This window comes from Salvelinus sp. IW2-2015, linkage group LG37 (genome assembly GCF_002910315.2).
Source record: "Salvelinus sp. IW2-2015 linkage group LG37, ASM291031v2, whole genome shotgun sequence".
NCBI classification, from domain to species: domain Eukaryota; kingdom Metazoa; phylum Chordata; class Actinopteri; order Salmoniformes; family Salmonidae; genus Salvelinus; species Salvelinus sp. IW2-2015.
This window is the reverse complement of record NC_036876.1, coordinates 12,083,643-12,100,095: the sequence shown is the minus strand read 5'-3', so window position 1 is coordinate 12,100,095 and position 16,453 is coordinate 12,083,643. Positions and strand designations below refer to the sequence as shown.

General features: G+C 47.2%; 1 protein-coding gene across 5 annotated transcripts in view; it reads left to right on the top strand.

Annotated features, from left to right (window-relative positions):
- Positions 1-16,453, top strand: part of LOC111960288 (neurexin-2-like) — a 504,177-nt gene that overhangs the window by 443,598 nt on the left and 44,126 nt on the right. For all 5 annotated transcript variants that reach the window (XM_023982225.2, XM_070437965.1, XM_070437964.1 and 2 more), the window contains one exon: positions 3,312-3,483. In XM_023982225.2, the coding sequence (XP_023837993.2) occupies positions 3,312-3,483 (172 nt within the window). The remainder of the gene's footprint in view (positions 1-3,311; positions 3,484-16,453) is intronic.

Sequence of the window (16,453 nt, the reverse complement as noted above, 5' to 3'; positions counted from 1 at the left end):
CACACACACACACACACACACACACACACACACACACACACACACACACACACACAGGGGCCTCGGTCTGGTACTCCTCATTCACATTCCCGTCCGTATGCCCAGCTTACCTCAACCACACTCACACACTGCAAGGTCATGTCCAAATATCCCCTCTGAAATACTCTCCGTAGCCTAGGTTTTTACTTCTACTCTTCCCATTTCTGACACCAATGTACTATTGCTTGAAAAGTTTTTACTAGTCAGATGAGGCGGTCAGGAACAACACTTGGCCCTTCTTATAACGGTAACACCTTCATCTAAAACCCTACTGGACACAAAGTAAAAGCATAAAACCAAAAAGTTAGGGGTTACGCAACCACACTTGGAATAAGAGACTTGTGGATCCTCCGGAATCTGCCGGAAGCTTTTAACTCTAATTTGTAGCCCACCCCAGAGAGCTGTGTAGTAACTCCACCCTGGCTGTGTGACCACGGGGGGGGAGGCTCCTTAGGCCTTCTCTATACCATCCCAGGGCTTTGATTGTTTAATTGAAGTCATTAGCAGGATGTGATGGTACATCCCCTCTAGGTTTAAATCAGTGGTTAATTGAAAAGCATCCATAAACCCAACAGGACTCCGGTCCCTCCAAGACCACAACGGCCCCCCTACCGATCCACATGATTGACCCAGCTAACTAACAACTGGGACTAGCACGATAAAAACCAAACAATAGTGCCCATTAAACTCCCAGTTAAAACAAATTAGGAGGCGTCTTCGCTGTCTTAACTGTTTTTTAAGCTTTTCATGTTTAAAAGACATTTGATTTGTATTGTTGGTTACTACAGTGCTGTACCTAAGCCATCCTCCTTTCCCCTCTCCCTTCATTTCACGGTTACTGTATGGGCATGACTGCTCCCAGTCATAGGGGATTATGGGCCTTTTTTTCTTCCTGAGATATTTCGCTTAAGGGAACGGCCATTAAAATGATATTACGGCAACACAGAAATCATCTTTAAAAAAACAGCGATTCCCGTCGGCTGCTTTGTGTAATGGGGTCGATACATTCCCCAGTGCAGGCAAGAGAGAGAAGAAGCCCTAATGTTGCGGAACATAAATGCTAATCTCTCTGTAAATATCTCTTTCCCCGTGCGCTTCCCCCTCCGCTAATACCCTAATACTAGGGATTCATTTCCCAAAGAAAATGATTGTCTAGTGGAAAATTTAATTAATTCTCGAGGAAAAAGGTAACGCAATTAGTGTTAGCACTTTATTGTGGGTGGGCAGTGGTGAGGCAGGAGAAGTCCTTACCTACTGTTTACTGCACTGAGTTAGCATTTGGCTAACCTCCGCAAGTTAGATTTTTTTCCCTCTGGGAGTAAAAAAGGTGGTGTGATCATTAAAGGGACGTCAAACTCCAATCTTCAATTGCCATCATTTCTGTTTGTTCTTATTAATCAATAGTGGGTTTAGATACGAGAAGCCAGGCAGTCCTATACGGAGTCTCTGGTCATTCAATAACGGTCATTGATTGATAAAGTGCCAAGGAGCCGTGTGTCCCCTGAGGACTTATGCTTGACATCCCTAAGAGGCTTAGGTCATCACTCCAAAGTTCCTTTGTAATGTCAACAAACTCAATAGATATTTTAATTCCACCGTATTTAAGCCTCGGTGATCGTAGGTGCGGTAGCTAGCACCGTCAAACACAGATGCCTATTCAAAATGAACCAGCTTTATTATTCTGACAGACAGTTTGACTGATACATTTGGCTAAGCCCCCGTTGATCCTTTAAAGGTATTAATCACGCTCTGAACACATCCAGTGACACCACCATTTGAGCGCACTTAATCGTCCCTGTCACCCGAGCTCGCGCCTCGTTAAATAGCACGTGTTCGATAAATGTGACCGTGATTACACCACTCATCAATTTACATCCCAACCTATCGCTCCTATTTACTCAATTAACTTGATACTTTAGTCCCTATAACATTTTAGCAGCTTTTTTAACATATTCCGAAAACATTTAATGGAGCATGAATTATTAAAACAGTGCTGTAAGCTAAAGCCATAGCTGAACCTCAACAATATTGTGGCATGCGGAGAAGGTTTTTCAACTAAATAAATGCACATAGCTAATTAGATTGGAGCAATCAATGGAGATGGCGGCGGAGAGGGGGTCTAGAGCAGAGCAATAGCGGCGTGCACTGCGGTCCCCGCAGCAAACGAGCATGACCTCTCGTGTCAAACCAGGAAGTGTTGTTGGAAAAGGCACGGACAAGCGGCCAATGGGTAGGGCACCGGCTGGCATTAGATAGTCACAGCAGTGAACACGCACGACAGAAGCTACACTCTAAGAAAACAAGTGTTCCAAAGGGGTTCGGCTGTCCCCATAGAATAACCCTTTTTGATTTCAGGTAGAACCCTTTTTGGTTCTTGGTAGAACCCTTTTTGGTTCCAGGTAGAAGTCTTTTGAGTTCCATGTAGAACCCATCTACATCGAACCCAAAATGGTTCTCCTTTTGGGTTCTAGATAGCAACTTTTTTGAGTGAAGAGTGGAGGAGTCTCCGTCTGTAGTGTAGTTTCTACCTTTCCCTCCCTCGCTCTCCCTCCCTCCATCCCCTCATGGCAGCCAGAGTAACTCTGTAAATGACTTTGACCTTTCCTGGGGACTGAGGACAGGAGAGGACGAGAGGCGCAGGAGGAGGGTAAAAGAGGGGAGCGAGGGATGGGAGGAGTGGAGAGAGAGGGGGGGGTGGCGGTAGAATGTAATAAACTCAAAGCAGTAGGAGGCTGTCAACACTAATAGAGCGAGAGGGGAGGGGGTTAAGAGGGTGATGAATGCTAAAGGTGGCGGAGTCCTCAACAAGTAGTCCATTCTTCATTCATTCTTCACGCATGACTGAACGCCGTTACGCCCCAACAGTGATCAGAACACACACTGGAACATTGGCCACTGCACTGTACTTGTCATACTGTAGAGTGTGTATGTTGAACACTGTTTTAAACTTGATGGAAATATAATGGCATATTTGAATAGCCCTTTCATTTATGTTTAGTGGACGCTGTTAGGTTACCTACACTAAAGTGATGAGTAATCCATCCTAGATCTAAAGGTGATGTGGTGGATAGCACCCAGAGCTAATGCCAACTGTAGGCTTTAGCTCAGCGGGCTAACATGGTTTAAAGTTGCATCCGATGACCTTCGACCTGGGTTCGAAGTCTGCTTGGTCCTATCCAGAACCCGGACACACCTTTCACCGATCCACACTTGAGCAGAGATGAAAGACGTTGTCTCCCGCTAAGCTCCCTTTTCTCTCTCTTCCCTTCTAGGAACGAGGAAGGATCGGCGTCATCTTCAACGTGGGAACGGACGACATCGTCATCGAGGAGAGCGCGGTGATGGTGAGCGACGGCAAATACCACGTGGTGCGCTTCACGCGCAGCGGCGGCAACGCTACCCTGCAGGTGGACAGCCAGCCCGTTATCGAACGCTTCCCCACAGGTAGGACCACCGGGATGGAGGGAGGGACAGTGGAGGGATAACAGGGCTAAAGTATAAGTCGATCTAAAGGAATACGGTGGAGAGAGAGAGAAAGTGAGAGACTCAAATAATATGGTTGTTTTTATATAATGTTAATTAAGTGACATACATTCAACCCGTACGGGATTCGAACCCACAACCCAAGAGTTATTATCTGTCAAATGTAAGCCTTTTCCCGCAGAGGAAATATGCAATATCTATGTACCTCCGTGTAAACGCTTCATACATATTTAGTGTACACTTGCATACTTTCCAGGCAATTAAGGCAGAGAGAGCAGTGATTGTCCTTAGGCAAACAACCTCACGTCTACGTGGGCTGAAATCCCACCAGCAGGCCAGAATATAGCTGTCTCACTGGCTGTAGCTGGCTGTATTTGGGGGATAGTAATGTGGATATAGCCACTGGACGTGTAGGCCTGCCGGGGCAGGGTTGGATGGAAGTACAGTGAGAGCTTTAAGCCTCAATGCTAGAGCTGTGTGTAGGTGGCTGGAGGGAAACCTCTGGCTCTCGAACACAGACATACAGAAAGACGCACACACACACACACCTATGGCTCAGCAGATGAGTATGCCACCCAACAATGTAATATATAGCACTCATCATGATTATGTACAATAAAACTTTTAACAATCCCTTTAATATGCTGGTTATATTATGAGGGTATTTGTTGCCAATTCAAAAACTCTCACTTGGTGTCTCTCTCCGCTGTTTTCTACTGTATTCATGTCAACTCAACCTCCACCATGGTTATTCCAAGGAAGACATTTTCTGTTTCTGATCCCTGATCATACTGAGCTTGATCTGTTCACGCTGGTAGAACCACTACCCTGGAAGGCAAGGAATGGGTTAATTGTCTTTGTAATAATTCTTGTTTTCTTAGACACCGATGAGTGTATCACAGTGTTCCAGGGGACTCATTCTATGGCTCCAATTACTGGTATTTTGGGGGAGTCTGTCTAAGGTAAACTCTGAGAAAATAGACCCACTCCACTGTTTCAAAGCCAAAACGCTTGCCCCTGTGGAGTGATAACCAGGAGTGATGCGGCCCCTCTCTATACTCTGGCATCCCCTGTCACCGTGGGGATCGAGCCCACACACCTTGGTTCTATTGTCTCGTGCAGAGAAAAGCTAGATCCATCAGTCAGCACCGGGACAGAAGTCCATGCATCACAGCCTGGAAGAATAGAGCACCGCGTGACAGTCTCTTCTCCATGGCCATTGTGATGGAAATTGTCCTTTCTCGCCGTGGCATGTGTTCCACACGGGGTTAGCGATAAAGCTAAAGGTGGCGCACAACAGTAGCCGAGCAGCCTGTTGACAACGGTGCCCCCGGTTCGTTCTATTTTCAGCCTTCGTTGTAATTGAATTTGGAGGCCTCGTTTTTCCCTTTCATCTTTTCTTCCGTCGTTGTTTGTCAGTCGAGCATCGCTCTTCTCCGCTCTCCTGCTGATCGAGGTTTTCGAGTTTGTTCGCGTTTTTTTTTGTTGCCGGTTCAGTCGTTGCGGTTGGCGCTAGTGTTGCGGTGTGTGTTTGGGGTGGAGGAGGAGAGGAGGAGGGGTGTGGGGAGTAGGCGCCGGTGGATTTGCTGTTACTCATTTATGCGCGTTAGCTACGTACACACGGTTTATTCCCGAGTGGCACTTCGAAGGTTCCCTGTCTGTCTCAGAGATGCATTAGGAGAGCAAAGCTCCGATAGGACAGAGGTATGGAGGGGGAGGAAGGAGGACTTCCTAATTGAGCRGAGGGGTCCGTGAAATGAAAGAAGGAAGAGGAGTTTTAAGGGAGGGGGGGGCGTCGGAACGGAAGCCTGTGACCCAGATAGAAATGTGAAACCACTGTGATTCTCTCAAATAGCATCCCTCCCAAACATAGAACGCATTTTACTAATGAATGCATTTTAAATGACACTAATGTCGTCAAAAATTGGAACGCTAAACCTCCGTGGACATAGCTCATTCAAGGCACTCTTACCATTAAGATCAAAAGCCTTTATTAAAATGAATTATCCGTAACCAGGAACGAGCCCTATGAAACTGTCAACGCAGAGTGAATAGTCATATCCAACTATGTCCAGAAAGAGAATAAAGCTTGCAAAAATGCTGTCAAGATTCTCCTTTCATTTAGATGTGGCTCCTTTGTTTCCATCTACACTAGGAGAAGTGCCCTCTCATGGTCAACTCAGGAACCATTTTGGCCCAGTACAGGGAGTCTCTGGGCAGCCATTACAGTCTCTAACACTGTCCAGTCAGGCAGTTGGCAGGCTGGAGGAGACAAGGGAGACTCCTCCTCATCTAATATGCTGTGGGCAGGTGATTTGGAGGGCAATGGGTAGTGGGGACAGACCAGGGAAAGATGAGCTCTCCTGTAGGAGGGAGGGAGGGGGAGAGAAAGGGAGAGGACAAGAGGAAGGGAGAAAGGGGAGGTGAGGTACCAGTTGTGGCAGTGTACACACACACACATACAGTCTTACAAAACCAGAATCCTTGCTTTGTGTGTAAAAGATGAACAGCTGTACAACTGGGAACAGGTTGAAAATAATTTGAGAACTGCCCTCAGTTCAACTGCAGCACATTTCAACCAGATTCAAACACCTTTGCTAGAAAACTGTGTGTGTGCGCGCGTGTGGAAGTAGTCTCAGAGAAGCGTGGATGGTAGGGAAGTCCTAACACCCTTTCCTCATATACTCCCATTGATATGTCCACACCCAAGCTAACATACAATACAACGTCAAAGCAGTTGCATTTGACTCGACTGGTTATATTTCTCTCCCACTCCATCCCAGCCTTCTCCTCTCTCCTCCTCCTCATCCATCTCCCTCTCCTCATCCTTTCTTCTTCCGTATTGGAAAGCTAGGGAAACGTCGGTCGAAGCGCAGCCGTACATTTACTACGATGACTATAATTGTATTTTAAGTCACGACACAGAACATTGCTCTGGTGTGGTGTAAATGGCTCTATAGTTAGACAAACCGTATCCCTCTATCTACAACACCAGCCTAGGATTAGCATCAACAGTAGCACTATGCTCCTTTAACTTTCTATTTACATTGCCGTCTTACTTTCCATTCCCTGTAGCTGGGCTGCCTCCTGGTGATTAGCATTTGTGTCGCCTAGTAACTTCATCATTATGACAAGTAGAGTGTGCACACTGCGCCAACACACTTCCCTGATCCAGGGCGTTTGCAGCACACCACCAATAAAGCTGTCTTATTGCTTTGGCTCCTGGCTGTGCCTGGGAAGAAATGGCTCGAGATGGGGAGGAAGAGGGAAAATGGGGAGAGAGTTATGTGTGGAAAGGGAGGGGGGGGGAAATAGAATGAGAGAGAGGGGAGATAAGGAGGAGAGCGAGTGAGTGGGGGAAAAGAGAGGTGGAGTGGAAAGGGAGGGGAGGGGTACATAGCGATGGTCCCCGTCCCTCAGAATGAGAAAGGGAGGATGAAGGCGAGCGAGATAGAGATAGCTGCTCGGCATGGGTTGTGTAAGACAGCTGCTCTCAGCTCTCTGATGGATAGGGTTTGCATCTACTGCACTGTATAAAAAGCAGTGCACAAATTGGACAGCACCACAGCTACCGAGGTTACACATATTGTATTGTACGTGCACACTGTCTGTAACGGGCGCACAAACACACACATTTAGTTCAAGATGGCGCACATTTACTTGCCATAATTATTGGCACCCTTGGTAAAGATGATCAAAAAATACTGTATAAAAAACATCATACAAATACTGAGCTATATTGTGTGCTTGATTTTTTTTGTTGCAATTATATTATTTTATACTAATACATTTGTTAAGGTAAAGAGATTTTGTTTAACAAGTAATATATATTTTTTCACAGAAAGAGAGGGTTCAAAATTATTGGCACCCCTGTTTTCAATACCTTCCGATGCCTCACCTTGCAAGGATAACGGCACTGAGACGTAAAAAAAAATATATATATGAGATTGGAGAACACATTGGGAGGGATCTTAGACCATTCCTCCATACAGAACCTTTCCAGATCCTTGATATCCTTCATCTGTTCTTATGGACTGACCTCATCAATTCAAACCACTGGTTTTCAATGGGGTTCACGTCCAGAGACTGAGATGGTCATTGCAAAATGTACATTTTGTGGTCAATGAACCATTTCTTTGTGGATTTTGATATGTGCTTGGGGTTATTGTCTTGCTGGAAGATCCACTTGCGGCCAAATTTCAGCTTCCTGGCAGAMGCAACAAGTTTTTCGGCTGAAATAACCTGATACTGGGCAAAGTTCATGATGCAGTTGACCTTAAAGGAAAGATTCACCCATTTTGAAWGTTATCTGAGCTATTTCCGTCCAACAAGGCAGAAATTAGTCCGGTATGACGTAGCATTGCGATAAAGTCTCTCTCCCTACACTGGAAGTTAATAGGAATACAACATTTAGATGAGGAAAGCATCTATCATACATGTCAGATTTCAATACTGYCCGATGTCATAACCAGGGAGGTTGTCTTCTCTCCAATAAGCAATTGATCATATTTTTTGCGATATTCCTAGCTTGAGAATTGTGTAATTTAACAGAGGGTCCACCACATTTCTCCTATTTGTCTACCTCTTCAGTCCAGGGTGCATTGCACGGTGTCTTTGCGAATGTCAGACTCCACTCTGTGAGGCAATCAATCTGCATGTTGTACATGTTGAGACTGTAGACTCCTAAATTGCTAGTTCAGGTTTTTTAGGCGGTTTTACAGCAAACTAGCTACTTCACATGCTGTTATTGACTTTGGTATTATTGTGTGTAGCTACGTTTGKTAGCGGGAATTGCATTGTGGGTTTTGTATTTAGACTTGAGCTGCAACAAACTGTTTTCATATGTTGCTACCAACCTTTTTATAACAACAAAATTAAACATTTGCTTCTCAAAATATTGTTCTCACATATTAGTGTTATTTAACACGGTAAYTTATAGGAATTCGGGGTTTTGAGTGGATTTTTCCTATAACAGCAGCCCCAGGACCCGTGGAAGCAAAATGGCTCCATAACATCAACATTGGGCTCCCAAGTGGCGCAGTGGTCGTCACTACAGGCTTGAGGCGTCACTACAGACACCCTGGTTCGATTCCAGGCTGCATCACATCCAGCCGTGATTGGGAGTCCCATAGGGCGGCGCACAATTGGCCCAGCGTCGTCCGGGTTTGGCRGGGGTAGGCCGTCATTGTAAATAAGAATTAGTTCTTAACTGACTTGCCTAGTTAAATAAAGGTTAAATCTAAAATCCACCACCATCTTTTCTGCTTATAAATCCTTATTTCCACGCCAGACCCACCACTGGTGTATGAGGCCGAAGAGCACTATATTCATGTCATCAGACTGTAGCGCAGGTTCCGATCCAAGTGCCAATGCCGTTTAGCAAACCCCTGGCGTTTACATTTGTTGGATGGCATGAAAAAAAAATAGAGCTTCTTGGCCACGCACACCAGTGTTGAACAATGCATATGCAGAAAATACCTCATCCCTGCTGTAAAATATGGTGGTGGATCTTTGACGTTATGGTGTTACTATGCTTTCACTGGTCCCGTGGCCCTTGTTAAGGTCAACGGCATCATGCACTTTACCTGGTACCTTTTAAGGCAAAAGAACCAGGTTGCCTCTGCCAGGAGGCTGAATCTTGGCCCCAAGTGGATCTTCGAGGAAGACAATAACCCCAAGCACACATCAAAATCCACAAATACATGGTTAATTGACCACAACATATGGTTAATTGCATACAATTTAGCTCAGTATTTATATAATGTATTTTATGGTCTTTTTTGCTCGTCTCTATCACGGGAGCCAATAAAAGAAAGGGACTCTCGAGAAAAAGAGAGGGAATGAATGACAGAGGACAGAGGCAAACAGAGAAAGAATGAAAAGGAGAGTGAGAGAGTTCCTTCMTATTCCTTCCCTGTGCTCTTGCTGCCAGGCATTTAACAGACGTTTCTGTGAGTACTGAGTGCTGACCTATACTGAACCTGCATAGCTGGAGACAGAGAGAGAACAAGAGAGCCAGGGTGGCTGAGCAGCTGTCTCCCAGCTAGGAGTCTCTTTGTCCCAGCCACTCAGAGGTCAGCACAGGGGGAGCCTGCGAAGCAGCTCAACCCTTTTTAAAGTCTACCTGCCTTTGTCTGCCTTCTCTTACCTCTGAGCCACTGTAAACGCTAGGGGATGAGAGACAGAGGGGGCGCTAACGAGAGGAAGAGTGGGAGAGAGAGCGAGCGAACGCTAACGAGAGGAAGAGCGGGAGCGAGAGCTAACGAGAGGGAGAGCGGGAGAGAGACAGAGAGCTGCGAGGTTGTGAGGAGGCCAGGGTCTCTGAGAAGCTCAGCACTTCCCTTCCCTTCCAGCCATGCTCGTTTAAGTTCCAGGAGGCATGGACGTGGCAGGCTGGCAGGGTTTAGACAGCCTGGCTCCAGCTCAGGGAACACCAGGACAGGAGCTCACAGAGCCACAGGATTAGCCCTCCTACTTGGAGTAGAACAAGTACTTGAATCGTACAGCAGCGGTGCAATCTAACTTTCAGGAGCAGAGCTATAGGCTTGGCCCTACTTAGAGTGCAGTAGAACTTCAATACCTGAACCATCGCAGTTGAAGTCCCAATGTGACTTTGATGTTACACTGTGCTAAAGGGATAAGGATGGGGATGGTCAAATAATGCATTATGGGTATGATTTGTTAATAAATAGGGCTGTGGAGTACTTGGAGGAGGGCCATTTCCGATAGGACAGAAAGGATGTCATCATTTCAGTTGAACATGGTCCAAGGTTGTGAGGTGATTTCTGGTAGAATATAGAGTGGGTTATTTAGCACTCATAAGCAGTTTTTTAGGGAAAGCATTTCTTTGATGTTAGATTTGAGTGACAATAAGTCTGACTTAACAGCGACACCTCCAACCTACTACGGTTCAGGCATTGAAGTTATACTACAGTCGTTGAACTGAATTCCAGTCAAATCCAATGTATGTAGGAAATAAAGATGGATGTCAGTGATGTAACACTGCAGCGSTCCTTGGTTGGTGTGGGAGCTTATAGGGACTCGTGGTCCACCGACACGGCACGCTCCGATTGGATCTTTCACAGTTAGACAGCGGTCCAATTACAGGCCTGTGTGGCTGGAGGAGGAGAGGGGAACGGGAGAGGGACGGGAGAGGGACAGGAGCCCTCATCAGGGAGACGGAGGGAAAAGATTGCTCTAGCTAATTAAAGAACTGACATCTTTGATTTCCACACGAGCCCCAGTCCCTCACTCTGACATCAACACGCAAACCCAGAGTGGCAGATAGGAGAGGAGCGATAAAACCATAACTAGAATTATATTTCAATGGATTAAACAGAACCGTTAGACTGACAGCTACTGCAGAGATCACACTGTCGTTATATGGTGAAGATGAATCCGTTCTAAATTCATATGGGGAGAGATGTGTGAGGATGTTAGGAGAAAAGGGATTGACATGGAATATATGTATTCCAACGGGAGGGATGCTTCAGCTTGGGTATACAGTGTACTCAGAGAGGAATAACACATTTGAATGCAGTGTGGAGAGAAAAGGTCAGATACACACAGACAGTGACATAGAGCGAGAGAGGGTGGAAGAGAGGGGGAGAGAACGAGAAAGAGAGAGAGAATGGAGAGGGAGAGAAGAGAGCGATAAGAGGGGGAGAAAGGGAGAGAGAGAGCGAGAAAGAAGAGAGAGAGCGAGAGAAAGAGAAAAGAAGCAGAGAGAGAAAAAAGTGAAAAAGATGGACAAAACATCCAGACAGCTCCATTCTACTCTGCTGGATAGATTTCAAATGTGTGTCCTGTACAAGGGCGTCTGGCTGCAGAGCGAGAGATGATATACAGTTGACTTCCCCTGATAGATATCCCTCCACACACACTAACACACACACACACCAACTTGCATCTCTCTCTCGCTCTCTCACACACACACACTGACTCACGACATGAATCTCACACACACAATCAAACTAAAGCGACAGAGTCAGTGAGAGGAGAAGTGGTTCTGAGTCATAGACCGGAGAGACTGGCCTTCACAGCGATGCCGGTCACAGCCCAGGACACATACACCTATCCCTGGCATGCCAGCTTCTGTCTGTCCTCCGCCTCGCCCATTGTCTCCCACCATGCCAGTCAATCACACTGTCCTTGTCCTGCCCCTGGCATCACAGCTGTGAAGTTCAGGCTTCCCCGGGTGCCGGGCGCTGCCCAGCTCTGCCATGAATCTAACCCAGGCTCCAGGCACCCACTCTGGGCTACGGGAGAGGGCGAGCTGGCTTGCGGCTTTCCAGGCATGGTGGTCCTCTGTCTTCTATTTCAAAGTCCTGGGTGCATGGTGTTCAGTCCCTGCTACAGAGTGGAGAGTAGGTATGCTATAGACTGTGGAGACAAATACCAGTGTGTTTAGCGGACACATTCTCTTTTACCGCGTCTGTCTCATCCGTCTRCAGCTGTTCCACATTGGCATTTCCAAATCCCCCCTAGAAAGCACGGGCTTGAGGCCTCCGCTTGTCCCGCCTGCACTTCTTTTTTTCGCTTGTTGCTGGTGACAAGGCTGCCTGACGCCAAGGGGCTGTTGGCGCTATAGTGTTTGTCAGCGAGGCGCAAACACGCGCACTTAGTCACACGCATACACTGAATAGTACACACACACCTCCACACACACAGATACACACAGGCACACACACACACCACTGTCTTCCCCGTTTCTGATTACTCAAACACCTGGGGGCTTCCTGGGGAGGTGGTAGAAGGGGAGAAGAAGGGAGGAAATTCTTAAACCTTAAATCCCCCCCTCTATCCTCCCTTAGGAGCTATGGAGGGAGGGGTGACAGGAATAATTAAGAAATAGACGTTCTATTGAATGGCATCGTCAGATTCACACAGGATGGCTTTTGAATCTCCTAATTGTAATTTAATTAACGGCCAGAGTGGAGCCACGGATCTAACCTGATAAGTTTCCCCTACATAGATCAAGATCAAAGATTATTTCAAGGCAGGAAGAAAGGACGGATGCCTTTTTAGAAATAGATCATTTTGATCAGAGCCTTGGAGTTTTAGTAAAATGGCTGCACTGGTCAGATACTACCACTAGAGGGAGGGCTTAATATCTGAGATACATTTTCTTTCTGAAGTAGGCTGTTCAGTGTTCAGTAGCAGGGGTGGGTTTAGTTGTCAGACTGCCTAAGGGATGCCTGTTTAAGCTCTGTGCCTATGCTCTGGTAATAGCAGGGAGGGAGAGAGGGACTAGTCGAGGGATATGTCTAGGGAGGTACTGATTTATCTCACTAAGGACCACTGCCTCCCACAGTATGTTTCCTTCTCCTTCCTTCTTTTCTCTGCTCACTCTTTCCGAGGAGACGGAGAAAGAAACGGGACCAGAGGGAAAGAGGGGAGGACGGGACGAGAGAACGAGAGAGAGAGAGAGAGAGGAAGAGAGAAGGAAGAGAGAGAGAGAGAGAGGAAGGGAGAGAGAGGAGAGAGAGAAGAGAGAGAGGAAGAGAGAAGAGAGATTAGAGGATCGGAGGAAGGACCGAAGAGAGTGGTGAGGATGGGGAGAGAGAGGAAGGGAGAGAGAGAGGACGAGTGTTGAGATGAGGTTTGGATGGAGGGAGGAGAGAGAGATGGAGGATGGAGAAGAGACAGAAGAGAGCTGAGGGCATGGAGAGAGAGAGGAAGAGGGTTGAGGATGAGAGAGAGAAGAAGGTGAGACTGGAGAACGAGAGAGAGGGTAGGCATGGAGAGAGAGATAAGGGTGAGGATGGAGAAGATGAAGAGGCGTGAGGATCAGAGAGCAGGGGTGAGGTGAGGAATAGAGAGAACGAGGACTGAGGTGAGGATGGAGGCCAAGAAGAGAAGAATAGGCGTGAGCAGAGCCTGAGCGTGAGAGAATGGCAGACGAGAAGGAGAGAGGGTGAGCTAGATGAGCAAGAGAAGACGACGGCGTGAGGCGTTGAGGATGGAGAGAAGAGAAGAGAGCAGCTTCTGAGGGCTGAGGATGGCAAGAGATGGAGAGAAAGAGCAGAGGACAGAGAGAGAGGAGCATGAGAGCGGCCAGATAGGACAGAGATGAGAAGAGAACAGAGAGAGGAGACAGAGAGCAGAGAGAGAGCATGAGAGAGAGACCGAAAGCGAGACAGATCGAGAGAGAGACAGAGAGAAGCAAGAGATGATGAGACGAAGAGGACGAGAGAGAACAGAAAGAGAGAGAGAGAGGAGACGGAGAGAGACCAGAGAGAAACCAGAAACAGACGACGAGAGAGAGAGAGACAGAGAGAACGGGCTGACTGAGGAATGGAAGACGAGAGAGGGCGTGAGCAGGACGAGAGAGAGAGAGAGACGAGTTTGAGAGATGGAGACGAGCAGAGAGACGTGAGGATGGAGAGAGAGGAAAGAAGAGACGTTTGAGGATTGAGATAGAGAGAGAGAGGAGGCACGAGAGGAGAGAGACCGACGAGAGAGAGAGAGAGAGAGAGAGACGAGACGGAGAGAAGAGAGAGGACGAAGAGAATCGAGACGAGAGGAGAGACGAGACAGAGGAGAAGAGAGAGACGCAGAGAACAGAAGGTAACTCTCCACCAATAGTGAACGATCTGAGAGCACAACGGCAAAGGTAAGCAGTTCTATCGCCCACTTCAAGAAGGAACATTAAATTTCAACCTACCAATTCGGATCTGCGCTAAAAATACTTAATCATCATAGACCCATTGCCCTTATGGGTGAGCTCTGGCCTGTCCGCCTCACCAACCAAGATTTCACACAAATGCGGGCATGCAACACACCAACATTGAGACTCTGCATCAGAATTCTGCAAACAACAAAAATATCCCTCCCGTGCTACAACGCAGAACACCCAACATAATGCGAGTGCAGAGCAGAATTAGGCCAGATCACCCACCTCAATTATCAAAATCCCAGAAAAGAGCCCGTTAAGATTCACACAACCACCTTAAAAGGAAGCGATTCCCAAACCTCCATAACAACCAATCAACCTACAGGAGAGATGCAACCTGGCAGAAAGTCCCCTTACAGCAAGCTTCCTAGGGCTTCTGCTTGCACAAAACACAAACACACCCCACAAACCCAGGGACAACGCACCAAATAGAACCAACCAAATCATGAGAAAACAACAATAATTAACTTGACACATTGGAAAGGGAATAACAAAAAAAAACAGAGCAAACTAGCAATGCATTTGGCCCTAAACAAGAGACACAGCTGGCCAGGAATACCCAGATCCACTGTGACTGACCCAACTTAGCGAAAGCTTTGACTCATTACAGACAGTGAGCATAGCCTTGCCTATTGAGATAAGGCCGCCGTAGGCAGACATGCCTCTCAAGAGAAGAAACAGGCCTATGTTTGCCCACCCCAAACTTGGCCCCCACAGATTTTGAGTGCGCAAACCGAGCCTCACCTTCCTAACCTCCTGCCCAATGTCATGGACCATATTAGAGACAATATTTCCCTCAGATCAACAGATCCACAAAGAATTCGGAAAACAAATCCATTTGATCAAACTCCCTATCACTGCGCCGTGAAATTTCACCCTGACTTGCCATCACAGCAGCAAGATTTGTGACCTGTATGCCACAAGCGAAAAGCGGCACCAGTTTTGAAACAACAAAACCACATCTGTAATACAACCCAATTATTGCTTAACTATTTAACTTGTAGTGGCTTTCACCCATTTGTACATTGTTGACAACAACACCTGTATATATTTATATAGACACTGCGCTAGTCCTTTATGTTTTGAAACTTCTGTCATGTAAGTTTGACTGTTATTCGTTTGTTTGTTCACTGTTCTGTATTGTCTACCTCATTTCCTTGTTGCAATGTTAACACATGTTTCCCATGCAATAAAGCCCCTGGAATTGAATTGAATTGAATGATTGAAGAAGAGAGAGAAGCAGAGAGACGGCGAGGAGGATGGAGAGAGAGGTAGCGAGGATGCGAGAGAGCAGGTGAGGATGAGGGATGAGAAGGGTGAGGAGGGAGGAGCGACGGAAGAGAGACGTTGAGGAGGAAGAGAGGAGAAGAAGACTGTGAGAGAGGAGAGAGACGTGAGGATGTGAGACGGAGAGAGGAGGAGGGAGAGAGAGGTAGAGGAGGAGAGAGACCGTGAGGATGAGAGAGAGAGGCTGAGATGGAGAGAGAGGATGAGGATGGAGAGAGCAGGTGAGGATGAGAGAAGAGGAGTGACGCGATGGAGAAGGAAGAGTGAGGACGAGAGAAGAGCAGACGGGTGCAGATGAGAGAGAGAGAGAGACTGCGACGATGGAGACGAGAAGAGGACCGGAGGGAGAGCAGAAGAGCGGAGAGACGAGATAACGGAGAGAGAGAGAGAACGACGAGAGAGGGAGAGAGAGAGAGAGACCAGACGAGAGAGAGAGGGAGAAGAGAGAGATGAGAGAGCAGGAGACAGAGAGAGAGAGGGCAGACGCAGAGAGGAGAGACCGAGAAAGAGAGAGAGAGACGGAGAGAAGAGAGAGAGAGACAGCAGAGAAGAGCAGGAGAAACGAGAGAGCAGACAGAGAGAACGAGACAAGGAGAGAGAGCAGCAGAGAGAGATGAGAGAAGCGAGAGATGCAGACAAGAGACGAGGCAGAGAGAGAGAGAGGATAGGCAGAGACGAGACTGAGGATGCGAAGAGGATGAGAGAGAGCAAGAACGGTAGGAGAGAATGAAGAGAGAGAGACGGTGACGAGAGAGGAGCAGAGCAGAGCGAGACGAGGAGGACGAGAGCGATGAGAGATGGAGACTCAGGAGAGACGAGCAGGAGAGAGAGACAGCGTGAGGATGGACGAGAGAGAGAAGAGAGAAGTCGCGTGACGATGAGAGAGAGAAGAGAGAGTCGCGTGAGATGGGAGAGAGAGAGAGGAGTCGGTGAGGATGGGGACGACGAGTAGAGAAAGTCGGTGAGTAT